At 61.4% G+C, this 19961-nt stretch overlaps 3 protein-coding genes across 11 annotated transcripts; all 3 read right to left on the reverse strand.

Moving 5' to 3' along the window:
* Positions 1-32: 32 nt before the first annotated feature.
* LOC308184559 (uncharacterized protein) lies at positions 33-2041 on the reverse strand (the record flags this gene model as incomplete). The annotated part of the gene is made up of 6 exons (XM_080571734.1): positions 1226-2041; positions 1033-1112; positions 813-947; positions 627-706; positions 385-496; positions 33-263 (listed from the first exon to the last, which is right to left on the reverse strand). Exons 1-6 carry the CDS (start codon positions 1494-1496, stop codon positions 33-35), a joined length of 909 nt encoding a protein of 302 aa, XP_080427860.1. The 5' UTR covers positions 1497-2041.
* Positions 2042-7197: 5156 nt separating this feature from the next.
* On the reverse strand, positions 7198-11388 carry LOC308184568 (uncharacterized protein). 5 transcript variants are annotated; one of them, XM_080571766.1, is made up of 14 exons: positions 11173-11388; positions 10953-11087; positions 10767-10846; positions 10526-10637; positions 10317-10406; positions 9991-10095; positions 9714-9866; positions 9457-9611; positions 9062-9353; positions 8799-8975; positions 8357-8698; positions 8136-8238; positions 7978-8037; positions 7198-7762 (listed from the first exon to the last, which is right to left on the reverse strand). In XM_080571766.1, the coding sequence occupies exons 1-14, from the start codon at positions 11278-11280 to the stop codon at positions 7506-7508; spliced, it is 2169 nt and encodes a 722-aa protein (XP_080427892.1). In that variant the 5' UTR covers positions 11281-11388; the 3' UTR covers positions 7198-7505. The 5 variants fall into 5 exon arrangements, with proteins under 5 accessions (XP_080427892.1, XP_080427888.1, XP_080427891.1 ...); XM_080571765.1 differs by having other exon boundaries at positions 7199-7762; positions 8357-8458; positions 8543-8698; positions 8799-9353; positions 9714-10095; XM_080571762.1 differs by having other exon boundaries at positions 8799-9353; positions 9714-10095.
* A 2733-nt stretch (positions 11389-14121) lies between these two features.
* Positions 14122-19364, reverse strand: LOC308184569 (uncharacterized protein). 5 transcript variants are annotated; one of them, XM_080571771.1, is made up of 15 exons: positions 18564-19364; positions 18371-18450; positions 18151-18285; positions 17965-18044; positions 17724-17835; positions 17513-17602; positions 17187-17291; positions 16910-17062; positions 16653-16807; positions 16258-16549; positions 15995-16171; positions 15553-15894; positions 15330-15432; positions 15172-15231; positions 14122-14956 (listed from the first exon to the last, which is right to left on the reverse strand). In XM_080571771.1, the coding sequence occupies exons 1-15, from the start codon at positions 18832-18834 to the stop codon at positions 14700-14702; spliced, it is 2412 nt and encodes an 803-aa protein (XP_080427897.1). In that variant the 5' UTR covers positions 18835-19364; the 3' UTR covers positions 14122-14699. The 5 variants fall into 5 exon arrangements, with proteins under 5 accessions (XP_080427897.1, XP_080427896.1, XP_080427893.1 ...); XM_080571770.1 differs by having other exon boundaries at positions 15553-15654; positions 15739-15894; positions 15995-16549; positions 16910-17291; XM_080571767.1 differs by having other exon boundaries at positions 15995-16549; positions 16910-17291.
* Positions 19365-19961: the final 597 nt, after the last annotated feature.

Raw genomic sequence — 19961 nt, forward strand, 5'->3', positions numbered from 1 at the left:
CTGGGGGCTGGGGGTGGCTGGGGGGGAGCCCCTCAGGAAGAAGGGGAGCCCCTCGGGGTGGGGGGGAGCAACCTGGGGTGAGGAGGAGCCCCTCGGGGTGATGAGAAGCCCCCCAGGACGACGAGAAGCCCCCCAGGACGACGAGAAGCCCCCCAGCCGGGCGCGGGACAGACCTGCACGATGCTCTGCAGCTTCTCCGGGAGCTTGGTGGCCGGCGGGCTGAGCAGCAGCAGCTGCAGCATGCTGTCCACGGCGTGCATGGTCTGCGAGTGGGGGGGGAACGAGCGTGGGGTGAGCGTGGGGCTGGGGGCGCCCCGGGAAGGGCCCTGGGGAACCCCCCGGGGGGGGGGAGGGGGGGGGAGGGGAGGGGGCGCCGGCACCCACCATCACATAGAAGCGCGCGTTCAGCTTCTCCTTGGGGGGCAGCAGGAAGACGCTCTGGAAGCAGGTGTCGAGCAGCCGCAGCATCTCCCTCACCTTGATCACCTGCACCGTGCTGCGAGGAGAGGGGGGGGGGAGTGAGGCCGCAGCTGAGGCCCGGCCTCGAGGAGAGGGCGCGAGGCGAGGCCCGGCCTCCCGAACCCAAGAACCCTCGGTCGAGGCCGGAGGCGGCCCCGGGCGCGTACCTCAAGGCGGCGACGGCCAGCATGGCTTGCTCTCGCACCGGAGACTGCAGCTGGTCCTGGGGCTCCGACGCCAGCACGATCTGCGGGAGGGGAGCGGGACGGGAGCTGGCACCCGGCCCCCAGCCCCCGGCGGCACCCAAGGTTGCAGCAGCCCCCCCCCGGCCGCCCGCCTCACCCCCTTCTCACCTCGATGTGCCTGGCCACGTCGGTGCGGCGACAGAAGCAGTCGAGGCCCGCCGACAGCCCCTTCTCGCGGGCGGTGGTGCAGACGCTGCAGACGCTCTCCAGAAACTTCATTTTCTGCTCCTCGCTCAGGTGGCTCTGCGGGAGACCCCCGGTGAGGGGGGGGAGCCCCGGCCGGGAGCCCCCCCCCCAGCCCCCAAGCATCCACGGGGGTCGCCTTTACCTTTTGCTTGTTGGTTACAAAGGCGTCAATGGTGGTCACGGCCTCCTCTTCCTCCTGGTACACGGCCAGGTCGTCGAAGGCTGGGGGAGAGACAGCGAAGGGGGCCATGAGGGGAGAGCGGCGGCAGGGGCGGCGGCGAGCCCCCCCCCGGGGGAGCTCGGCGCGTTCGTGGCGGGGGTTTCTCTGCACTCACGGCCCGGCAGCGGCACGACCTCCTCCTCCTCCTCCTCCTGCTTCACCTCGAGGAAGTCGGAGGATTCCTCAATGGGGGTGGCCCAGCTGTCCACCCAGGCCAAGCGGGGCCGCTCGGGGGGGGGTTTGTCTGCCATGGTGAGGGGGGCGCGAAGGGAGGGAATGAAGCTCCACGCGGGGTGGGTCTCCGGCTCGCTCCCTCTCGCTCCTGCCCTGTCCTGACAGGCACTGGGGGGGGCGGCGAGGCGGCAACGGCTTTTATGTCGTGACATGGCGCGGGTCTCAAAGGGACCCTAACAACAGCACCCGCCCGGCCATGAGACCCCAAAAAGGGGGGGGCACGGCCTCAGCTCCCCCACCCCACACCCTCGTCAGCCTCCCATAAAAGGCCCCAGAACACCCCAAAACCCCTAAATCTCCCCCAAAATCTTTAAGGCTGGAAAGATCTCTCAACCTAATCTGGAGAAATCCCCCATGAAAGCGCGCCCCTAAACCTTTCAAACTCCTCCAGGCACGCTCTAAGGAGGTTTTCTGACCTCCAACGGAGCTTTTGAGTTGAAAAGGGTGGATTTTCCCAAAATAAAAATTTGCCAAAGTAAAACCATGTCTTCTCAAAACTTTGTCCTCTCAAAACTTTCTCCTCTCAAAACAAAATTTACCAAAATAAAACTTTCTCCTCTCAAAATGGGTTAGGGGTTCGACCCCTCATTTTGACCACCCAGAGCCTTGAACTTTTGTGTTTCCCACGTGCTCTACAACCACAAAACCCCATTTTTCACTCCCCAGTCCTTCAGAATTTCGATCTTTTTTCGAGGAGACCCCAAAAACGGGGGCACAGCCTCGGCTCCCCCCTCACGGCGCAGGCCGGGCCCAGCAGGGAGGCTGAGGGGCCCTCAGGGAGGGCGGCCATTTTGTGGTCCCTCACGGAGCACAGAGGGGCTGAGGAGAGATGGCTGCCCGTGGCTTCTGGGGGGGACGCGGGGACGTGTCAGGGAATGGGGGGGCTCTGGGAACGGGGGGGGCTCTGCTAATTACAGTCCTCAGTCGTTAGGGTTGGAAGAGACCTCCAGGGTCATCTGGTCCCAAAAACTGAATGTGGGGCTCGAGGTTGAACGCAGTGCTCGAGGATCCCCCCCACCCCCAAAAATAAAGCTTCAGAAAGCACCCCCCCCCAAAAAAAAGCACAAAGCTCCCCTCAAAACCCCCATAAAAGGCCCCAGAACACCCCAAAACCCCTAAATCTCCCCCAAACCACCCAAGGCAGCAGAATCCCCCCCATGGGGCGCAGGTTTTCCCCCAGGCTCGGCCTTGAGCCCTCACAAATGGACTTAGAACTGAAAGGAAAGGTTTTAAAACCCCAAAATGAGGCTTCGGACCCTAAAGACAGGGTCCCCTAGCACTGAAAATTGGGATTTGGTGTGAAAAAGGAGGGTTTAATCCTGCAGTGAGAATTTGGGGTCTTGAAAAGGGAGGGTTGGATTTTAAAAAGTGGGGTTTGCACCTTAAAAAAAAAAAAAAAGAGTAGTTTTTTTTGTTTGTTTGCTTGTTTGTTTTTCACATGAAAGTATAAAGTCTTTAAGGTTGGGCTCCCCCCGTCTCGTTGGAGGCCACCTCAGCAGGCGCCAAAGGAGGAGGCCGGGCACAGGAGGGAGGCTGAGGGAGCCCTCAGGGAGGGCGGCCATTTTGTGGTCCCTTAAAAAGATTTTTTTTAGCCTGAAACGATAAAATCTTTAAGGTTGGAAAGATCTCTCAACCTAATCTGGAGAAATCCCCCACGAAAGCACGCCCCTGAACCTTTTAAACTCCTCCAGGCACGCTCTAAGGAGGTTTTCTGACCTCCAACGGTGCTTTTGGTCTGAAAAGGGTGGATTTTCCCAAAATGAAAATTGACCAAAATAAACTTTGTCCTATCAAAACTTTAACTGCTCAAAACTTTCTCCTCTCAAAACGAAATTTACCAAAATAAAACTTTATTCTCTCAAAACGGGGCTGGGGTTTGATCCCTCATTTGTCCACCCAAATCCTTGAACTTTTGTGTTTCCCACGTGCTCTACAACCACAAAACCCCATTTTTCACTCCCCAGTCCTTCAAAATTTCGATCTTTTTTGAAGAAGACCCCAAAAAGGGGGACACAGCCTCGGCTCCCCCCTCACGGTGCAGGCGGGCCCAGCAGGGAGGCTGAGGGGGCCCTCAGGGAGGGCGGCCATTTTGTGGTCTCTCAGAGCTTTGCTCTGGGGACTTGGGGCTTCCCTGGGGGGCTCGGAGCCCTTGCCCCGCAGCCACGAGCACTTGGCCAGGAACTCGCCCACTTTGCAGATCCTTTCCACGGCTCTCCTGCAGGCAAGGGCCTCAGAGAGAAGGGGAGCCCCTCGGGGCGGTGGGGGGACCGTCGGAGTGATGGGGAGCAACTTGGGGTAAGCAGGAGCCCCCCAGGGTGGTGGGGAGCTCCTCGGGGAATGGTCGGGAGCCCCTGGGGTTTGTGGGGAGCCCATGGGGTGGTGAGAAGCCCCTCAGAGTGATGGGGAGACCCCCAGGGTGGTGGGGAGCACTTCGGGGTGATGGGGAGCAACGTGGGGTAAGAAGGAGCCCCCCACGGTGAGCGGGGGCCCCGAGGGTGCTGCGGAGCTCCTTGGGGTGGTTTGAGCCCCTCAAAGTGAAGGGGAGACCCCCGGGGTGGTGGGGGGCCCCTCGGGGTGAGGATGAGCCCCTCAGGGCGATGGGGAGCAATGTGGGGCAAGGAGGAGCCCCCCAGGGTGAGGGGGTCCCCAGGATTGGGGTGGGTGATCCTTGGGAGGTACCTTCAGATCCCAAACTTTTTGGGGTCCTTTGAGGCTGGGACTCCGGCCAAAGCTCTGTTTGGGGGGGTCTCCGGCTCGCTCCCTCTCGCTCCTGCCCTGTCCTGACAGGCACTGGGGGGGCGGCGAGGCGGCGACGGCTTTTATGTCGTGACATGGCGCGGGTCTCAAAGGGACCCCAACGACAGCACCCGCCCGGCCATGAGACCCCAAAAAGGGGGGGCACAGCCTCAGCTCCCACACCCCACACCCTCGTCAGCCTCCCATAAAAGGCTCCAGAACACCCCAAAACCCCTAAATCTCCCCCAAACCACCCAAGGCAGCAGAATCCCCCCCATGGGGCGCAGGGTTTCCCCCAGGCTCGGCCTTGAGCCCTCACAAATGGACTTAGAACTGAAACGAAAGGTTTTAAAACCCCAAAATGAGGCTTCGGACCCTAAAGACAGGGTCCCCTAGCACTGAAAATTGGGATTTGGTGTGAAAAAGGAGGGTTTAATCCTGCAGTGAGAATTTGGGGTCTTGAAAAGGGAGGGTTGGATTTTAAAAAGTGGGGTTTGCACCTTAAAAAAAAAAAAAAAAGAGTAGTTTTTTTTGTTTGTTTGCTTGTTTGTTTCTCACATGAAATTATAAAGTCTTTAAGGTTGGGCTCCCCCCGTCTCGTTGGAGGCCACCTCAGCAGGCGCCAAAGGAGGAGGCCGGGCACAGGAGGGAGGCTGAGGGAGCCCTCAGGGAGGGTGGCCATTTTGTGGTCCCTTAAAAAGATTTTTTTTAGCCTGAAATGATAAAATCTTTAAGGTTGGAAAGATCTCTCAACCTAATCTGGAGAAATCCCCCATGAAAGCGCGCCCCTAAACCTTTCAAACTCCTCCAGGCACGGTCTAAGGAGGTTTTCTGACCTCCAACGGTGCTTTTGGTCTGAAAAGGGTGGATTTTCCCAAAATGAAAATTGACCAAAATAAACTTTGTCCTATCAGAACTTTAACTGCTCAAAACTTTCTCCTCTCAAAACGAAATTTACCAAAATAAAACTTTATTCTCTGAAAACGGGGCTGGGGTTCGACCCCTCATTTGTCCACCCAAATCCTTGAAATTTTGTGTTTACCATGTGCTCTAAAGCTCTAAACCCACACAACCCCGCTTTCCACCCCCAGTCCTTCAGAATTTCGATTTTTTTTCGAGGCGACCCCAAAAAGGGGGGCACAGCCTCGGCTCCCCCCTCACGGCGCAGGCCGGGCCCAGCAGGGAGGCTGAGGGGGCCCTCAGGGAGGGTGGCCATTTTGTGGTCCCTCACGGAGCACAGAGGGGCTGAGGAGAGATGGCTGCCCGTGGCTTCTGGGGGGGACGCGGGGACGTGTCAGGGAATGGGGGGGCTCTGGGAACGGGAGGGCCTCTGCTAATTACAGTCCTCAGTCGTTAGGGTTGGAAGAGACCTCCAGGGTCACCTGGTCCCAAAAACTGAATGTGGGGCTCGAGGTTGAACGCAGTGCTCGAGGATCCCCCCCACCCCCGAAAATAAAGCTTCACAAAGCACCCCCCCCTCCCCTCCCAAAAAAAGCACAAAGCTCCCCTCAAAACCCCCCTAAAAGCCTCCCAGAACACCGCAAAACCCCTAAATCTCCCCCAAACCACCCAAGGCACCAGAATCCCCCCCATGGGGCGCAGGTTTTCCCCCAGGCTCGGCCTTGAGCCCTCACAAATGGACTTAGAACTGAAAGGAAAGGTTTTAAAACCCCAAAATGAGGCTTCAGACCCTAAAGACAGGGTCCCCTAGCACTGAAAATTGGGATTTGGTGTGAAAAAGGAGGGTTTAATCCTGCAGTGAGAATTTGGGGTCTTGAAAAGGGAGGGTTGGATTTTAAAAAGTGGGGTTTGTACCTTAAAAAAAGACTTTTTTTTTCACATGAAATTATAAAATCTTGAAGGTTGGAAAGATCTCTCAACCTAATCTGGAGAAATCCCCCATGAAAGCACGCCCCTAAACCTTTTAAACTCCTCCAGGCACGGTCTAAGGAGGTTTTCTGACCTCCAACGGTGCTTTTGGTCTGAAAAGGGTGGATTTTACCACCCAAAATGAAACGTGACCAAAGTAAACTTTGTCCTATCAAAACTTTAACTGCGCAAAACTTTAAAAAAAAGTGGGGTTTGGACCTTAAAGAAAAAAAAAAGAGTAGTTTTGTTTGTTTGTTTGCTTGTTTGTTTTTCACATAAAATTATAAAGTCTTTAAGGTTGGGCTCCCCCCGTCTCGTTGGAGGCCACCTCAGCAGGCACCAAAGGAGGAGGCCGGGCACAGGAGGGAGGCTGAGGGAGCCCTCAGGGAGGGCGGCCATTTTGTGGTCCCTTAAAAAGATTTTTTTTAGCCTGAAATGATAAAATCTTGAAGGTTGGAAAGATCTCTCAACCTAATTTGGAGAAATCCCCCATGAAAGCACGCCCCTAAACCTTTTAAACTCTGGACCTCCAAGGAGGTTTTCTGACCTCCAACAGAGCTTTTGGGCTGAAAAGGGTGGATTTTCCCAAAATAAACCTTGACCAAAGTAAACTTTGTCCTCTCAAAACTTTATCCTCTCAAAACAAAATTTACCCAAAGAAAACTCTCTCCTCTCAAAATGGGGCTGGGGTGTGACCCCTCATTTGTCCACCCAAATCCTTGAACTTTTGCTCTTTACTGTGTGCCATAAAACTACAAAACCCCGTTTTCCACCCCCGAGTCCTTCAGAATTTCGATTTCTTTTTCGAGGAGACCCCAAAAAGGGGGGCACAGCCTCGGCTCCCCCCTCACGGTGCAGGCGGGCCCAGCAGGGAGGCTGAGGGGGCCCTCAGGGAGGGCGGCCATTTTGTGGTCCCTTAAAGAGGTTTATTTTCAGCTTGAAACGATAAAATCTTTAAGGTTGGAAAGATCTCTCAACCTAATTTGGAGAAATCCCCCATGAAAGCGCGCCCCTAAACCTTTCAAACTCCTCCAGGCACGGTCTAAGGAGGTTTTCTGACCTCCAGCGGTGCTTTTGGTCTGAAAAGGGTGGATTTTACCACCCAAAATGAAACGTGACCAAAATAAACTTTGTCCTATCAAAACTTTAACTGCTCAAAACTTAAAAAAAAAAAGTGGGGTTTGGACCGTAAAAAAAAAAAAAAGAGTAGGGTTTTTTTTTTTTTTTTCACATGAAATTATAAAGTCTTTAAGGTTGGGCTCCCCCCGTCTCGTTGGAGGCCACCTCAGCAGGCACCAAAGGAGGAGGCCGGGCACAGGAGGGAGGCCGGCGCGGAGCTGTGAGGATGATGGAGGCTGCGGAGCGCCTCCCTTAGGAGGAGAGGCCGAGGGGGTCTTTAGCTCGGAGCACGCCGAGGGGTGAACGCAGGAGGCACCGGACAAACATGGGGACGAAATTTATTTGTGGTGAGGGCGGCAAAACGTGGAGCAGGCTGCCCGGGGGGGGTGCGGAGGCTCCTCTGCAGGCATCCGAACCCCCTGCGGCCGTGAGGTGAGCTAGTCGTCCTTGCTCTGGCAGGGGGATGGGTCCTTGGACGTCCCTTCAGAGCCGGAACCTTCTGGGCTCTCCTCGGGCTGGGGCTCGGTCTTCGGCCTCTGGCGGCGCCTTCGAGGCCAGCAGCAGAGCGCCGCCAGCGGGTTCCACGGCACCGGCAGCCGCCGGAGCCACTTGCGATGCTGCAGCAGGGCCTGGATGGTGCGGGAGGTCTCCGCGCGCACCGAGGGCGCCGCGTCGTGCATCATGGGCTGCAGGACTGCGGGAGGACGGAGAGAGGCTGGAGCCTCCGCTCGGGCCGCGGAGACCCCTCCGGGAGCCCCTCAGCCGGGAGGAACGCGGGGAGCAGCCGCTCCGAGCGCCCCGCTGCCCCCCCGATTCGTTCCCCCCCCCAGCCTCCACCGCGCCTCCCCCGGGGCGGAGGCCCGGCCTCCAGTCCTCCCCCGCCCGGCCTCCAGTGCTCCCCTCACTCACTGTCGATGATTTCGCGCAGCTTCTCTTCGCTCTGGTCCTGGAGGAGCTCCGCGGCGAGCCCTAGGAGCAAAGCCGCCCGTCAGCCTCCGCCCCGGGCAGGGCGAGGGGAGGCCGCGGGGCCTCTTGCGGAGGCCGCTGGGGCAGGGAGGTGGCCTCACCGATGAACCTCACGGTCTCCTCGCGCACGGATGCCTGAGGGTCCTCCAGGTACGCCCGGCTCTGCTGTAGGCGCTTCTCTACCCGGTCTCGATCCTGCTGCAGCTGGAGAGGCCGCGAGGCTCGGTGAGCCTCCCCGGCCCCGTTTCTTCCCCCCCCCCCCACCCACCTCGGGGAGCCCCCGAGAGCCCCCCGCCAGCCTCGCCGCGGAGGCCGCCCTCACCAGGCACGCTCTGATCCTCCAGGTCTGCTCCATGTGGGCCACGTCCTTCAGCTCATCCCACCACAAGAGCTCCGCCGCCGCCATGAGGGCTTCTTGGGAGGCCTGCGAGGCAGCGGAGGCACGGGGCTCGGCGCCGGCTCCTCGCGCCCTCCGGCCTCGCCGCGAGCCTCCGTCGCCGGCGCTTACCTTGGCCACGCTGTGGGTCTCGTCGCTCATGCGCAGGTAGAGCGGGACGAGGATCTTGCGCACCTTCTTCCACATCTGCGTCTTGTGCCTCCACAGCACGCGCTCCATGGCCGCCTTGAAGAGCTTCATGGAGCTCTCCCGCACCGCGGCGGCCTCCTGGGGAAGAGGAAGAGGAAGGGGGACGGGGCGTTTCGGCTGCGTGGCTCCGGCACGGGGCGGGCGCCGCGGGGCCGCGGAGGCTCGTCCTCCCGCTTACGTTGTCCAGGAGAGGCTTGACCACGTCGACCAGCTCGAGGGCGGTGAGGCTGGCCGCCTTCTTCTCCACGATGCCGAGGATGTTGCCGCAGACCGCCAGGGCCGCCGCCGTGATGTGGGGCTTGCCGAACTGCAGGGTCTCCAGCACGTCCGGCAGCAGGCACTGCCCTGCCTTGGCCTGCGCCGAAAACACCGGGGCGTGAGGAGGCCGCCGCGCCGCCAGCCGAGGCCGGGAGCGGGGAGGGGAAGAGGGCGGAGGCTCACCAGCTGCGGCCTCTCCATCAGCGCCGCCAGGCCTTTGAGCGCCAGCCAGAGCAGGTGGAAGTTGGCGGTCCTGAGGCAGCGCTGCAGGCACTCCACGTCCCGCAGCTCCTTGGGGACGGGGTCTTCGGGGCGCTGGGCGTAGAGGAGGCTGAGGCGGACGAGGCTGAGGTCCTCGGCCACCCCGAGGAACTCGCGGATGTTCCTGTCGTGCAGCAGCAGGTGGAGCTCGTGCAGGAGCCGCTTCGCCATGGCGGGCACGGCAAACATCACCTCCCACATGTCCATCGAGGCGCTGCGGGCACGGAGAGGGCGTTATCGGCGGGGGCCCCGCGGGGTTATCGGGGGAGCCCCGGGGGCTGCGGTTTGGGGTGCCCTGGAGGCTCGGGGGCCGGTACCTTTCTTGGGACGGGCAGATGAAGAGCACGGTCATGAGCACGGAGCGGGGGAAGCACTCCGTGAGGAGGACGAGCAGCTCCAGGAGCCTCTTCCGCACGTCGGGCGCCGGCTGCTTCTTCAGCGTTTTGAAGAAGAAGTTGACGAAGTGCGGGACCTGCCGGGGGGACGCGGGGGGGTGAAAAGCGGCCTCCTTTCCTTCCCTGCCGGGGGGGGCGTCGAGGCCGGGGGAGGGGGCTCAGGGCGGGGGGGCTCTCACGTCCGCCAGCCAGCTGATGGGGTCTCGGGTGGTCGCGTCGAGCAGAAAGGAGACCCAGTGCTGGTCCTCGTCGCACACGCCTTCTGTCACAAGCTGCAGGCAGGTGAGGATGAGGTCCGTCCTCTGCGAGATCTTCAGGTACCTCCCGAAGGGCTGCGGAAGGCGAGGAGGAGGTTGAAGAGGAGGCCGGGGAGGGAGGAGGCCCCGGCCTCGAGGCTCTGGGGGCTGCGGGGAAAGGGGGGGGAACGACGCGGCCGGGGGTGGCCGAGCCGCTCACCTCCAGCGAGGAGCACTTGGCCAGGAACTCGCCCAGCTTGCAGACCCTTTCCATGGCTCTCCTGCGGGCGAGGGCGTTCGCGGAGGTGCAGAAACGCATCAGGGCCTGCGAGGAGAAAAGCGAGCTGCCGGCGGGGCTCGGGAGGGCTGGGGGCTGGGGGCTGGGGGTGGCTGGGGGGGAGCCCCTCAGGAAGAAGGGGAGCCCCTCGGGGTGGGGGGGAGCAACCTGGGGTGAGGAGGAGCCCCTCGGGGTGATGAGAAGCCCCCCAGGACGACGAGAAGCCCCCCAGGACGACGAGAAGCCCCCCAGCCGGGCGCGGGACAGACCTGCACGACGCTCTGCAGCTTCTCCGGGAGCTTGGTGGCCGGCGGGCTGAGCAGCAGCAGCTGCAGCATGCTGTCCACGGCGTGCATGGTCTGCGAGTGGGGGGGGAACGAGCGTGGGGTGAGCGTGGGGCTGGGGGCGCCCCGGGAAGGGCCCTGGGGAATCCCCCGGGGAGGGGAGGGGGGGGAGGGGAGGGGGCGCCGGCACCCACCATCACATAGAAGCGCGCGTTCAGCTTCTCCTTGGGGGGCAGCAGGAAGACGCTCTGGAAGCAGGTGTCGAGCAGCCGCAGCATCTCCCTCACCTTGATCACCTGCACCGTGCTGTGAGGAGGGGGGGGGGGAGTGAGGCCGCAGCTGAGGCCCGGCCTCGAGGAGAGGGCGCGAGGCGAGGCCCGGCCTCCCGAACCCAAGAACCCTCGGTCGAGGCCGGAGGCGGCCCCGGGCGCGTACCTCAAGGCGGCGACGGCCAGCATGGCTTGCTCTCGCACCGGAGACTGCAGCTGGTCCTGGGGCTCCGACGCCAGCACGATCTGCGGGAGGGGAGCGGGACGGGAGCTGGCACCCGGCCCCCAGCCCCCGGCGGCACCCAAGGTTGCAGCAGCCCCCCCCCGGCCGCCCGCCTCACCCCCTTCTCACCTCGATGTGCCTGGCCACGTCGGTGCGGCGACAGAAGCAGTCGAGGCCCGCCGACAGCCCCTTCTCGCGGGCGGTGGTGCAGACGCTGCAGACGCTCTCCAGAAACTTCATTTTCTGCTCCTCGCTCAGGTGGCTCTGCGGGAGACCCCCGGTGAGGGGGGGGAGCCCCGGCCGGGAGCCCCCCCCCCAGCCCCCAAGCATCCACGGGGGTCGCCTTTACCTTTTGCTTGTTGGTTACAAAGGCGTCAATGGTGGTCACGGCCTCCTCTTCCTCCTGGTACACGGCCAGGTCGTCGAAGGCTGGGGGAGAGACAGCGAAGGGGGCCATGAGGGGAGAGCGGCGGCAGGGGCGGCGGCGAGCCCCCCCCCGGGGGAGCTCGGCGCGTTCGTGGCGGGGGTTTCTCTGCACTCACGGCCCGGCAGCGGCACGACCTCCTCCTCCTCCTGCTTCACCTCGAGGAAGTCGGAGGATTCCTCAATGGGGGTGGCCCAGCTGTCCACCCAGGCCAAGCGGGGCCGCTCGGGGGGGGGTTTGTCTGCCATGGTGAGGGGGGCGCGAAGGGAGGGAATGAAGCTCCACGCGGGGTGGGTCTCCGGCTCGCTCCCTCTCGCTCCTGCCCTGTCCTGACAGGCACTGGGGGGGGCGGCGAGGCGGCAACGGCTTTTATGTCGTGACATGGCGCGGGTCACTAAGGGACCACCCCCAGGTCACAAAGGGACCCTAACAACAGCACCCGCCCGGCCATGAGACCCCAAAAAGGGGGGGGCACGGCCTCAGCTCCCCCACCCCACACCCTCGTCAGCCTCCCATAAAAGGCCCCAGAACACCCCAAAACCCCTAAATCTCCCCCAAACCACCCAAGGCAGCAGAATCCCCCCCCATGGGGCGCAGGTTTTCCCCCAGGCTCGGCCTTGAGCCCTCACAAATGGACTTAGAACTGAAAGGAAAGGTTTTAAAACCCCAAAATGAGGCTTCGGACCCTAAAGACAGGGTCCCCTAGCACTGAAAATTGGGATTTGGTGTGAAAAAGGAGGGTTTAATCCTGCAGTGAGAATTTGGGGTCTTGAAAAGGGAGGGTTGGATTTTAAAAAGTGGGGTTTGCACCTTAAAAAAAGAGGTTTATAGCCAAAAATTACAAAATCTTTAAGGTTGGAAAGATCTCTTAACCTAATTTTGGAGAAATCCCCCATGAAAGCATGCCCTTAAACCTTTTAAAGTCCTCCAGGCATGGTCCAAGGAGGACCTCCAAGGAGGTTTTCTGGTCTCAAACAGAGCTTTTGGGCTGAAAAGGGTGGGATTTCCCATAATAAAACTTGACCAAAATAAACTTTGTCCTCTCAAAACTTAATCCTCTCAAAACTTTATTCTCTCAAAACCAAATTTACCAAAATAAAACTTTATTCTCTCAAAACAGGGCTGGGGTGTGACCCCTCATTTTTCCACCCAAATCCTTGAACTTTTGCTCTTTACTGTGTGCCGTAAACCCACAAAACCCCGTTTTCCACCCCAGTCCTTCAGAATTTCGATTTGTTTTCGAGGCGACCCCAAAAAGGGGGGCACAGCCTCGGCTCCCCCCTCACGGCGCAGGCCGGGCCCAGCAGGGAGGCTGAGGGGCCCTCACGGAGGGCGGCCATTTTGTGGTCCCTCACGGAGCACAGAGGGGAGCACAGAGAGGTTTTAAAATCCCAAAATGAGGCTTCCGACCCTAAAGACAGGGTCCCCTAGCACTGAAAACTGGGATTTGGTGTGAAAAAGGAGGGTTTAATCCTGCAGTGAGAATTTGGGGTCTTGAAAAGGGAGGGTTGGATTTAAAAAAGTGGGGTTTGCACCTTAAAAAAAAAAAAAAAGAGTAGTTTTTTTTGTTTGTTTGCTTGTTTGTTTTTCACATGAAAGTATAAAGTCTTTAAGGTTGGGCTCCCCCCGTCTCGTTGGAGGCCACCTCAGCAGGCGCCAAAGGAGGAGGCCGGGCACAGGAGGGAGGCTGAGGGAGCCCTCAGGGAGGGTGGCCATTTTGTGGTCCCTTAAAAAGATTTTTTTTAGCCTGAAATGATAAAATCTTTAAGGTTGGAAAGATCTCTCAACCTAATCTGGAGAAATCCCCCATGAAAGCGCGCCCCTAAACCTTTCAAACTCCTCCAGGCACGGTCTAAGGAGGTTTTCTGACCTCCAACGGTGCTTTTGGTCTGAAAAGGGTGGATTTTCCCAAAATGAAAATTGACCAAAATAAACTTTGTCCTATCAGAACTTTAACTGCTCAAAACTTTCTCCTCTCAAAACAAAATTTACCAAAATAAAACTTTATTCTCTCAAAACGGGGCTGGGGTTTGATCCCTCATTTGTCCACCCAGAGCCTTGAACTTTTGTGTTTCCCACGTGCTCTACAACCACAAAACCCCATTTTTCACTCCCCAGTCCTTCAAAATTTCGATCTTTTTTGAAGAAGACCCCAAAAAGGGGGGCACAGCCTCGGCTCCCCCCTCACGGCGCAGGCCGGGCCCAGCAGGGAGGCTGAGGGGCCCTCAGGGAGGGCGGCCATTTTGTGGTCCCTCACGGAGCACAGAGGGGCTGAGGAGAGATGGCTGCCCGTGGCTTCTGGGGGGGACGCGGGGACGTGTCAGGGAATGGGGGGGCTCTGGGAACGGGGGGGGCTCTGCTAATTACAGTCCTCAGTCGTTAGGGTTGGAAGAGACCTCCAGGGTCACCTGGTCCCAAAAACTGAATGTGGGGCTCGAGGTTGAACGCAGTGCTCGAGGATCCCCCCCCCCCCGAAAATAAAGTTTCACAAGGTCCCCTCAAAACCCCCCTAAAAGCCTCCCAGAACACCCCAAAACCCCTAAATCTCCCCCAAACCACCCAAGGCAGCAGAATCCCCCCCCATGGGGCGCAGGTTTTCCCCCAGGCTCAGCCTTGAGCCCTCACAAATGGACTTAGAACTGAAAGGAAAGGTTTTAAAACCCCAAAATGAGGCTTCGGACCCTAAAGACAGGGTCCCCTAGCACTGAAAATTGGGATTTGGTGTGAAAAAGGAGGGTTTAATCCTGCAGTGAGAATTTGGGGTCTTGAAAAGGGAGGGTTGGATTTTAAAAAGTGGGGTTTGCACCTTAAAAAAAGAGTTTTTTTTTCACATGAAATTATAAAATCTTGAAGGTTGGAAAGATCTCTCAACCTAATCTGGAGAAATCCCCCATGAAAGCGCGCCCCTAAACCTTTTAAACTCCTCCAGGCACGGTCTAAGGAGGTTTTCTGACCTCCAGCGGTGCTTTTGGTCTGAAAAGGGTGGATTTTACCACCCAAAATGAAACGTGACCAAAATAAACTTTGTCCTATCAAAACTTTAACTGCTCAAAACTTAAAAAAAAAAAAGTGGGGTTTGGACCGTAAAAAAAAAAAAAAGAGTAGGGTTTTTTTTTTTTTTTTTCACATGAAATTATAAAGTCTTTAAGGTTGGGCTCCCCCCGTCTCGTTGGAGGCCACCTCAGCAGGCACCAAAGGAGGAGGCCGGGCACAGGAGGGAGGCCGGCGCGGAGCTGTGAGGATGATGGAGGCTGCGGAGCGCCTCCCTTAGGAGGAGAGGCCGAGGGGGTCTTTAGCTCGGAGCACGCCGAGGGGTGAACGCAGGAGGCACCGGACAAACATGGGGACGAAATTTATTTGTGGTGAGGGCGGCAAAACGTGGAGCAGGCTGCCCGGGGGGGGTGCGGAGGCTCCTCTGCAGGCATCCGAACCCCCTGCGGCCGTGAGGTGAGCTAGTCGTCCTTGCTCTGGCAGGGGGATGGGTCCTTGGACGTCCCTTCAGAGCCGGAACCTTCTGGGCTCTCCTCGGGCTGGGGCTCGGTCTTCGGCCTCTGGCGGCGCCTTCGAGGCCAGCAGCAGAGCGCCGCCAGCGGGTTCCACGGCACCGGCAGCCGCCGGAGCCACTTGCGATGCTGCAGCAGGGCCTGGATGGTGCGGGAGGTCTCCGCGCGCACCGAGGGCGCCGCGTCGTGCATCATGGGCTGCAGGACTGCGGGAGGACGGAGAGAGGCTGGAGCCTCCGCTCGGGCCGCGGAGACCCCTCCGGGAGCCCCCCAGCCGGGAGGAACGCGGGGAGCAGCCGCTCCGAGCGCCCCGCTGCCCCCCCGATTCGTTCCCCCCCCCAGCCTCCACCGCGCCTCCCCCGGGGCGGAGGCCCGGCCTCCAGTCCTCCCCCGCCCGGCCTCCAGTGCTCCCCTCACTCACTGTCGATGATTTCGCGCAGCTTCTCTTCGCTCTGGTCCTGGAGGAGCTCCGCGGCGAGCCCTAGGAGCAAAGCCGCCCGTCAGCCTCCGCCCCGGGCAGGGCGAGGGGAGGCCGCGGGGCCTCTTGCGGAGGCCGCTGGGGCAGGGAGGTGGCCTCACCGATGAACCTCACGGTCTCCTCGCGCACGGATGCCTGAGGGTCCTCCAGGTACGCCCGGCTCTGCTGTAGGCGCTTCTCTACCCGGTCTCGATCCTGCTGCAGCTGGAGAGGCCGCGAGGCTCGGTGAGCCTCCCCGGCCCCGTTTCTTCCCCCCCCCCCCCCACCCACCTCGGGGAGCCCCCGAGAGCCCCCCGCCAGCCTCGCCGCGGAGGCCGCCCTCACCAGGCACGCTCTGATCCTCCAGGTCTGCTCCATGTGGGCCACGTCCTTCAGCTCATCCCACCACAAGAGCTCCGCCGCCGCCATGAGGGCTTCTTGGGAGGCCTGCGAGGCAGCGGAGGCACGGGGCTCGGCGCCGGCTCCTCGCGCCCTCCGGCCTCGCCGCGAGCCTCCGTCGCCGGCGCTTACCTTGGCCACGCTGTGGGTCTCGTCGCTCATGCGCAGGTAGAGCGGGACGAGGATCTTGCGCACCTTCTTCCACATCTGCGTCTTGTGCCTCCACAGCACGCGCTCCATGGCCGCCTTGAAGAGCTTCATGGAGCTCTCCCGCACCGCGGCGGCCTCCTGGGGAAGAGGAAGAGGAAGGGGGACGGGGCGTTTCGGCTGCGTGGCTCCGGCACGGGGCGGGCGCCGCGGGGCCGCGGAGGCTCGTCCTCCCGCTTACGTTGTCCAGGAGAGGCTTGACCACGTCGACCAGCTCGAGGGCGGTGAGGCTGGCCGCCTTCTTCTCCACGATGCCGAGGATGTTGCCGCAGACCGCCAGGGCCGCCGCCGTGATGTGGGGCTTGCCGAACTGCAGGGTCTCCAGCACGTCCGGCAGCAGGCACTGCCCTGCCTTGGCCTGCGCCGAAAACACCGGGGCGTGAGGAGGCCGCCGCGCCGCCAGCCGAGGCCGGGAGCGGGGAGGGGAAGAGGGCGGAGGCTCACCAGCTGCGGCCTCTCCATCAGCGCCGCCAGGCCTTTGAGCGCCAGCCAGAGCAGGTGGAAGTTGGCGGTCCTGAGGCAGCGCTGCAGGCACTCCACGTCCCGCAGCTCCTTGGGGACGGGGTCTTCGGGGCGCTGGGCGTAGAGGAGGCTGAGGCGGACGAGGCTGAGGTCCTCGGCCACCCCGAGGAACTCGCGGATGTTCCTGTCGTGCAGCAGCAGGTGGAGCTCGTGCAGGAGCCGCTTCGCCATGGCGGGCACGGCAAACATCACCTCCCACATGTCCATCGAGGCGCTGCGGGCACGGAGAGGGCGTTATCGGCGGGGGCCCCGCGGGGTTATCGGGGGAGCCCCGGGGGCTGCGGTTTGGGGTGCCCTGGAGGCTCGGGGGCCGGTACCTTTCTTGGGACGGGCAGATGAAGAGCACGGTCATGAGCACGGAGCGGGGGAAGCACTCCGTGAGGAGGACGAGCAGCTCCAGGAGCCTCTTCCGCACGTCGGGCGCCGGCTGCTTCTTCAGCGTTTTGAAGAAGAAGTTGACGAAGTGCGGGACCTGCCGGGGGGACGCGGGGGGGTGAAAAGCGGCCTCCTTTCCTTCCCTGCCGGGGGGGGCGTCGAGGCCGGGGGAGGGGGCTCAGGGCGGGGGGGCTCTCACGTCCGCCAGCCAGCTGATGGGGTCTCGGGTGGTCGCGTCGAGCAGAAAGGAGACCCAGTGCTGGTCCTCGTCGCACACGCCTTCTGTCACAAGCTGCAGGCAGGTGAGGATGAGGTCCGTCCTCTGCGAGATCTTCAGGTACCTCCCGAAGGGCTGCGGAAGGCGAGGAGGAGGTTGAAGAGGAGGCCGGGGAGGGAGGAGGCCCCGGCCTCGAGGCTCTGGGGGCTGCGGGGAAAGGGGGGGGAACGACGCGGCCGGGGGTGGCCGAGCCGCTCACCTCCAGCGAGGAGCACTTGGCCAGGAACTCGCCCAGCTTGCAGACCCTTTCCATGGCTCTCCTGCGGGCGAGGGCGTTCGCGGAGGTGCAGAAACGCATCAGGGCCTGCGAGGAGAAAAGCGAGCTGCCGGCGGGGCTCGGGAGGGCTGGGGGCTGGGGGCTGGGGGTGGCTGGGGGGGAGCCCCTCAGGAAGAAGGGGAGCCCCTCGGGGTGGGGGGGAGCAACCTGGGGTGAGGAGGAGCCCCTCGGGGTGATGAGAAGCCCCCCAGGACGACGAGAAGCCCCCCAGGACGACGAGAAGCCCCCCAGCCGGGCGCGGGACAGACCTGCACGACGCTCTGCAGCTTCTCCGGGAGCTTGGTGGCCGGCGGGCTGAGCAGCAGCAGCTGCAGCATGCTGTCCACGGCGTGCATGGTCTGCGAGTGGGGGGGGGAACGAGCGTGGGGTGAGCGTGGGGCTGGGGGCGCCCCGGGAAGGGCCCTGGGGAACCCCCCGGGGGGGGGAGGGGGGGGGAGGGGAGGGGGCGCCGGCACCCACCATCACATAGAAGCGCGCGTTCAGCTTCTCCTTGGGGGGCAGCAGGAAGACGCTCTGGAAGCAGGTGTCGAGCAGCCGCAGCATCTCCCTCACCTTGATCACCTGCACCGTGCTGTGAGGAGGGGGGGGGGGAGTGAGGCCGCAGCTGAGGCCCGGCCTCGAGGAGAGGGCGCGAGGCGAGGCCCGGCCTCCCGAACCCAAGAACCCTCGGTCGAGGCCGGAGGCGGCCCCGGGCGCGTACCTCAAGGCGGCGACGGCCAGCATGGCTTGCTCTCGCACCGGAGACTGCAGCTGGTCCTGGGGCTCCGACGCCAGCACGATCTGCGGGAGGGGAGCGGGACGGGAGCTGGCACCCGGCCCCCAGCCCCCGGCGGCACCCAAGGTTGCAGCAGCCCCCCCCCGGCCGCCCGCCTCACCCCCTTCTCACCTCGATGTGCCTGGCCACGTCGGTGCGGCGACAGAAGCAGTCGAGGCCCGCCGACAGCCCCTTCTCGCGGGCGGTGGTGCAGACGCTGCAGACGCTCTCCAGAAACTTCATTTTCTGCTCCTCGCTCAGGTGGCTCTGCGGGAGACCCCCGGTGAGGGGGGGGAGCCCCGGCCGGGAGCCCCCCCCCCAGCCCCCAAGCATCCACGGGGGTCGCCTTTACCTTTTGCTTGTTGGTTACAAAGGCGTCAATGGTGGTCACGGCCTCCTCTTCCTCCTGGTACACGGCCAGGTCGTCGAAGGCTGGGGGAGAGACAGCGAAGGGGGCCATGAGGGGAGAGCGGCGGCAGGGGCGGCGGCGAGCCCCCCCCCGGGGGAGCTCGGCGCGTTCGTGGCGGGGGTTTCTCTGCACTCACGGCCCGGCAGCGGCACGACCTCCTCCTCCTCCTCCTCCTGCTTCACCTCGAGGAAGTCGGAGGATTCCTCAATGGGGGTGGCCCAGCTGTCCACCCAGGCCAAGCGGGGCCGCTCGGGGGGGGGTTTGTCTGCCATGGTGAGGGGGGCGCGAAGGGAGGGAATGAAGCTCCACGCGGGGTGGGTCTCCGGCTCGCTCCCTCTCGCTCCTGCCCTGTCCTGACAGGCACTGGGGGGGGCGGCGAGGCGGCAACGGCTTTTATGTCGTGACATGGCGCGGGTCTCAAAGGGACCCTAACAACAGCACCCGCCCGGCCATGAGACCCCAAAAAGGGGGGGGCACGGCCTCAGCTCCCCCACCCCACACCCTCGTCAGCCTCCCATAAAAGGCCCCAGAACACCCCAAAACCCCTAAATCTCCCCCAAAATCTTTAAGGCTGGAAAGATCTCTCAACCTAATCTGGAGAAATCCCCCATGAAAGCGCGCCCCTAAACCTTTCAAACTCCTCCAGGCACGCTCTAAGGAGGTTTTCTGACCTCCAACGGAGCTTTTGAGTTGAAAAGGGTGGATTTTCCCAAAATAAAAATTTGCCAAAGTAAAACCATGTCTTCTCAAAACTTTGTCCTCTCAAAACTTTCTCCTCTCAAAACAAAATTTACCAAAATAAAACTTTCTCCTCTCAAAATGGGTTAGGGGTTCGACCCCTCATTTTGACCACCCAGAGCCTTGAACTTTTGTGTTTCCCACGTGCTCTACAACCACAAAACCCCATTTTTCACTCCCCAGTCCTTCAGAATTTCGATCTTTTTTCGAGGAGACCCCAAAAACGGGGGCACAGCCTCGGCTCCCCCCTCACGGCGCAGGCCGGGCCCAGCAGGGAGGCTGAGGGGCCCTCAGGGAGGGCGGCCATTTTGTGGTCCCTCACGGAGCACAGAGGGGCTGAGGAGAGATGGCTGCCCGTGGCTTCTGGGGGGGACGCGGGGACGTGTCAGGGAATGGGGGGGCTCTGGGAACGGGGGGGGCTCTGCTAATTACAGTCCTCAGTCGTTAGGGTTGGAAGAGACCTCCAGGGTCATCTGGTCCCAAAAACTGAATGTGGGGCTCGAGGTTGAACGCAGTGCTCGAGGATCCCCCCCACCCCCGAAAATAAAGCTTCAGAAAGCACCCCCCCCCAAAAAAAAGCACAAAGCTCCCCTCAAAACCCCCATAAAAGGCCCCAGAACACCCCAAAACCCCTAAATCTCCCCCAAACCACCCAAGGCAGCAGAATCCCCCCCATGGGGCGCAGGTTTTCCCCCAGGCTCGGCCTTGAGCCCTCACAAATGGACTTAGAACTGAAAGGAAAGGTTTTAAAACCCCAAAATGAGGCTTCGGACCCTAAAGACAGGGTCCCCTAGCA

The sequence above is a fragment of the Anser brachyrhynchus genome, assembly GCF_964034855.1.
Source record: "Anser brachyrhynchus genome assembly, chromosome: 36".
NCBI lineage: Eukaryota > Metazoa > Chordata > Aves > Anseriformes > Anatidae > Anser > Anser brachyrhynchus.

Excerpts from the sequence above, each read along its gene's own strand:
- LOC308184568 (XM_080571762.1), bottom strand. The coding sequence starts at position 11,280 with ATGGCCCCCTTCGCTGTCTCTCCCCCAGCCTTCGACGACCTGGCCGTG. Across the intron at positions 10,096-10,316 it reads AGCTGCAGAGCGTCGTGCAG|GCCCTGATGCGTTTCTGCAC; the intron begins GTCTGTCCCGCG and ends TTCTCCTCGCAG. Across the intron at positions 8,038-8,135 it reads GGAGACCGTGAGGTTCATCG|GGCTCGCCGCGGAGCTCCTC; the intron begins GTGAGGCCACCT and ends CTTTGCTCCTAG.
- LOC308184569 (XM_080571767.1), bottom strand. The coding sequence starts at position 18,834 with ATGTCACGACATAAAAGCCGTTGCCGCCTCGCCGCCCCCCCCAGTGCC. Across the intron at positions 18,451-18,563 it reads GGTCGTGCCGCTGCCGGGCC|CCTTCGACGACCTGGCCGTG; the intron begins GTGAGTGCAGAG and ends TCTCTCCCCCAG. Across the intron at positions 15,232-15,329 it reads GGAGACCGTGAGGTTCATCG|GGCTCGCCGCGGAGCTCCTC; the intron begins GTGAGGCCACCT and ends CTTTGCTCCTAG.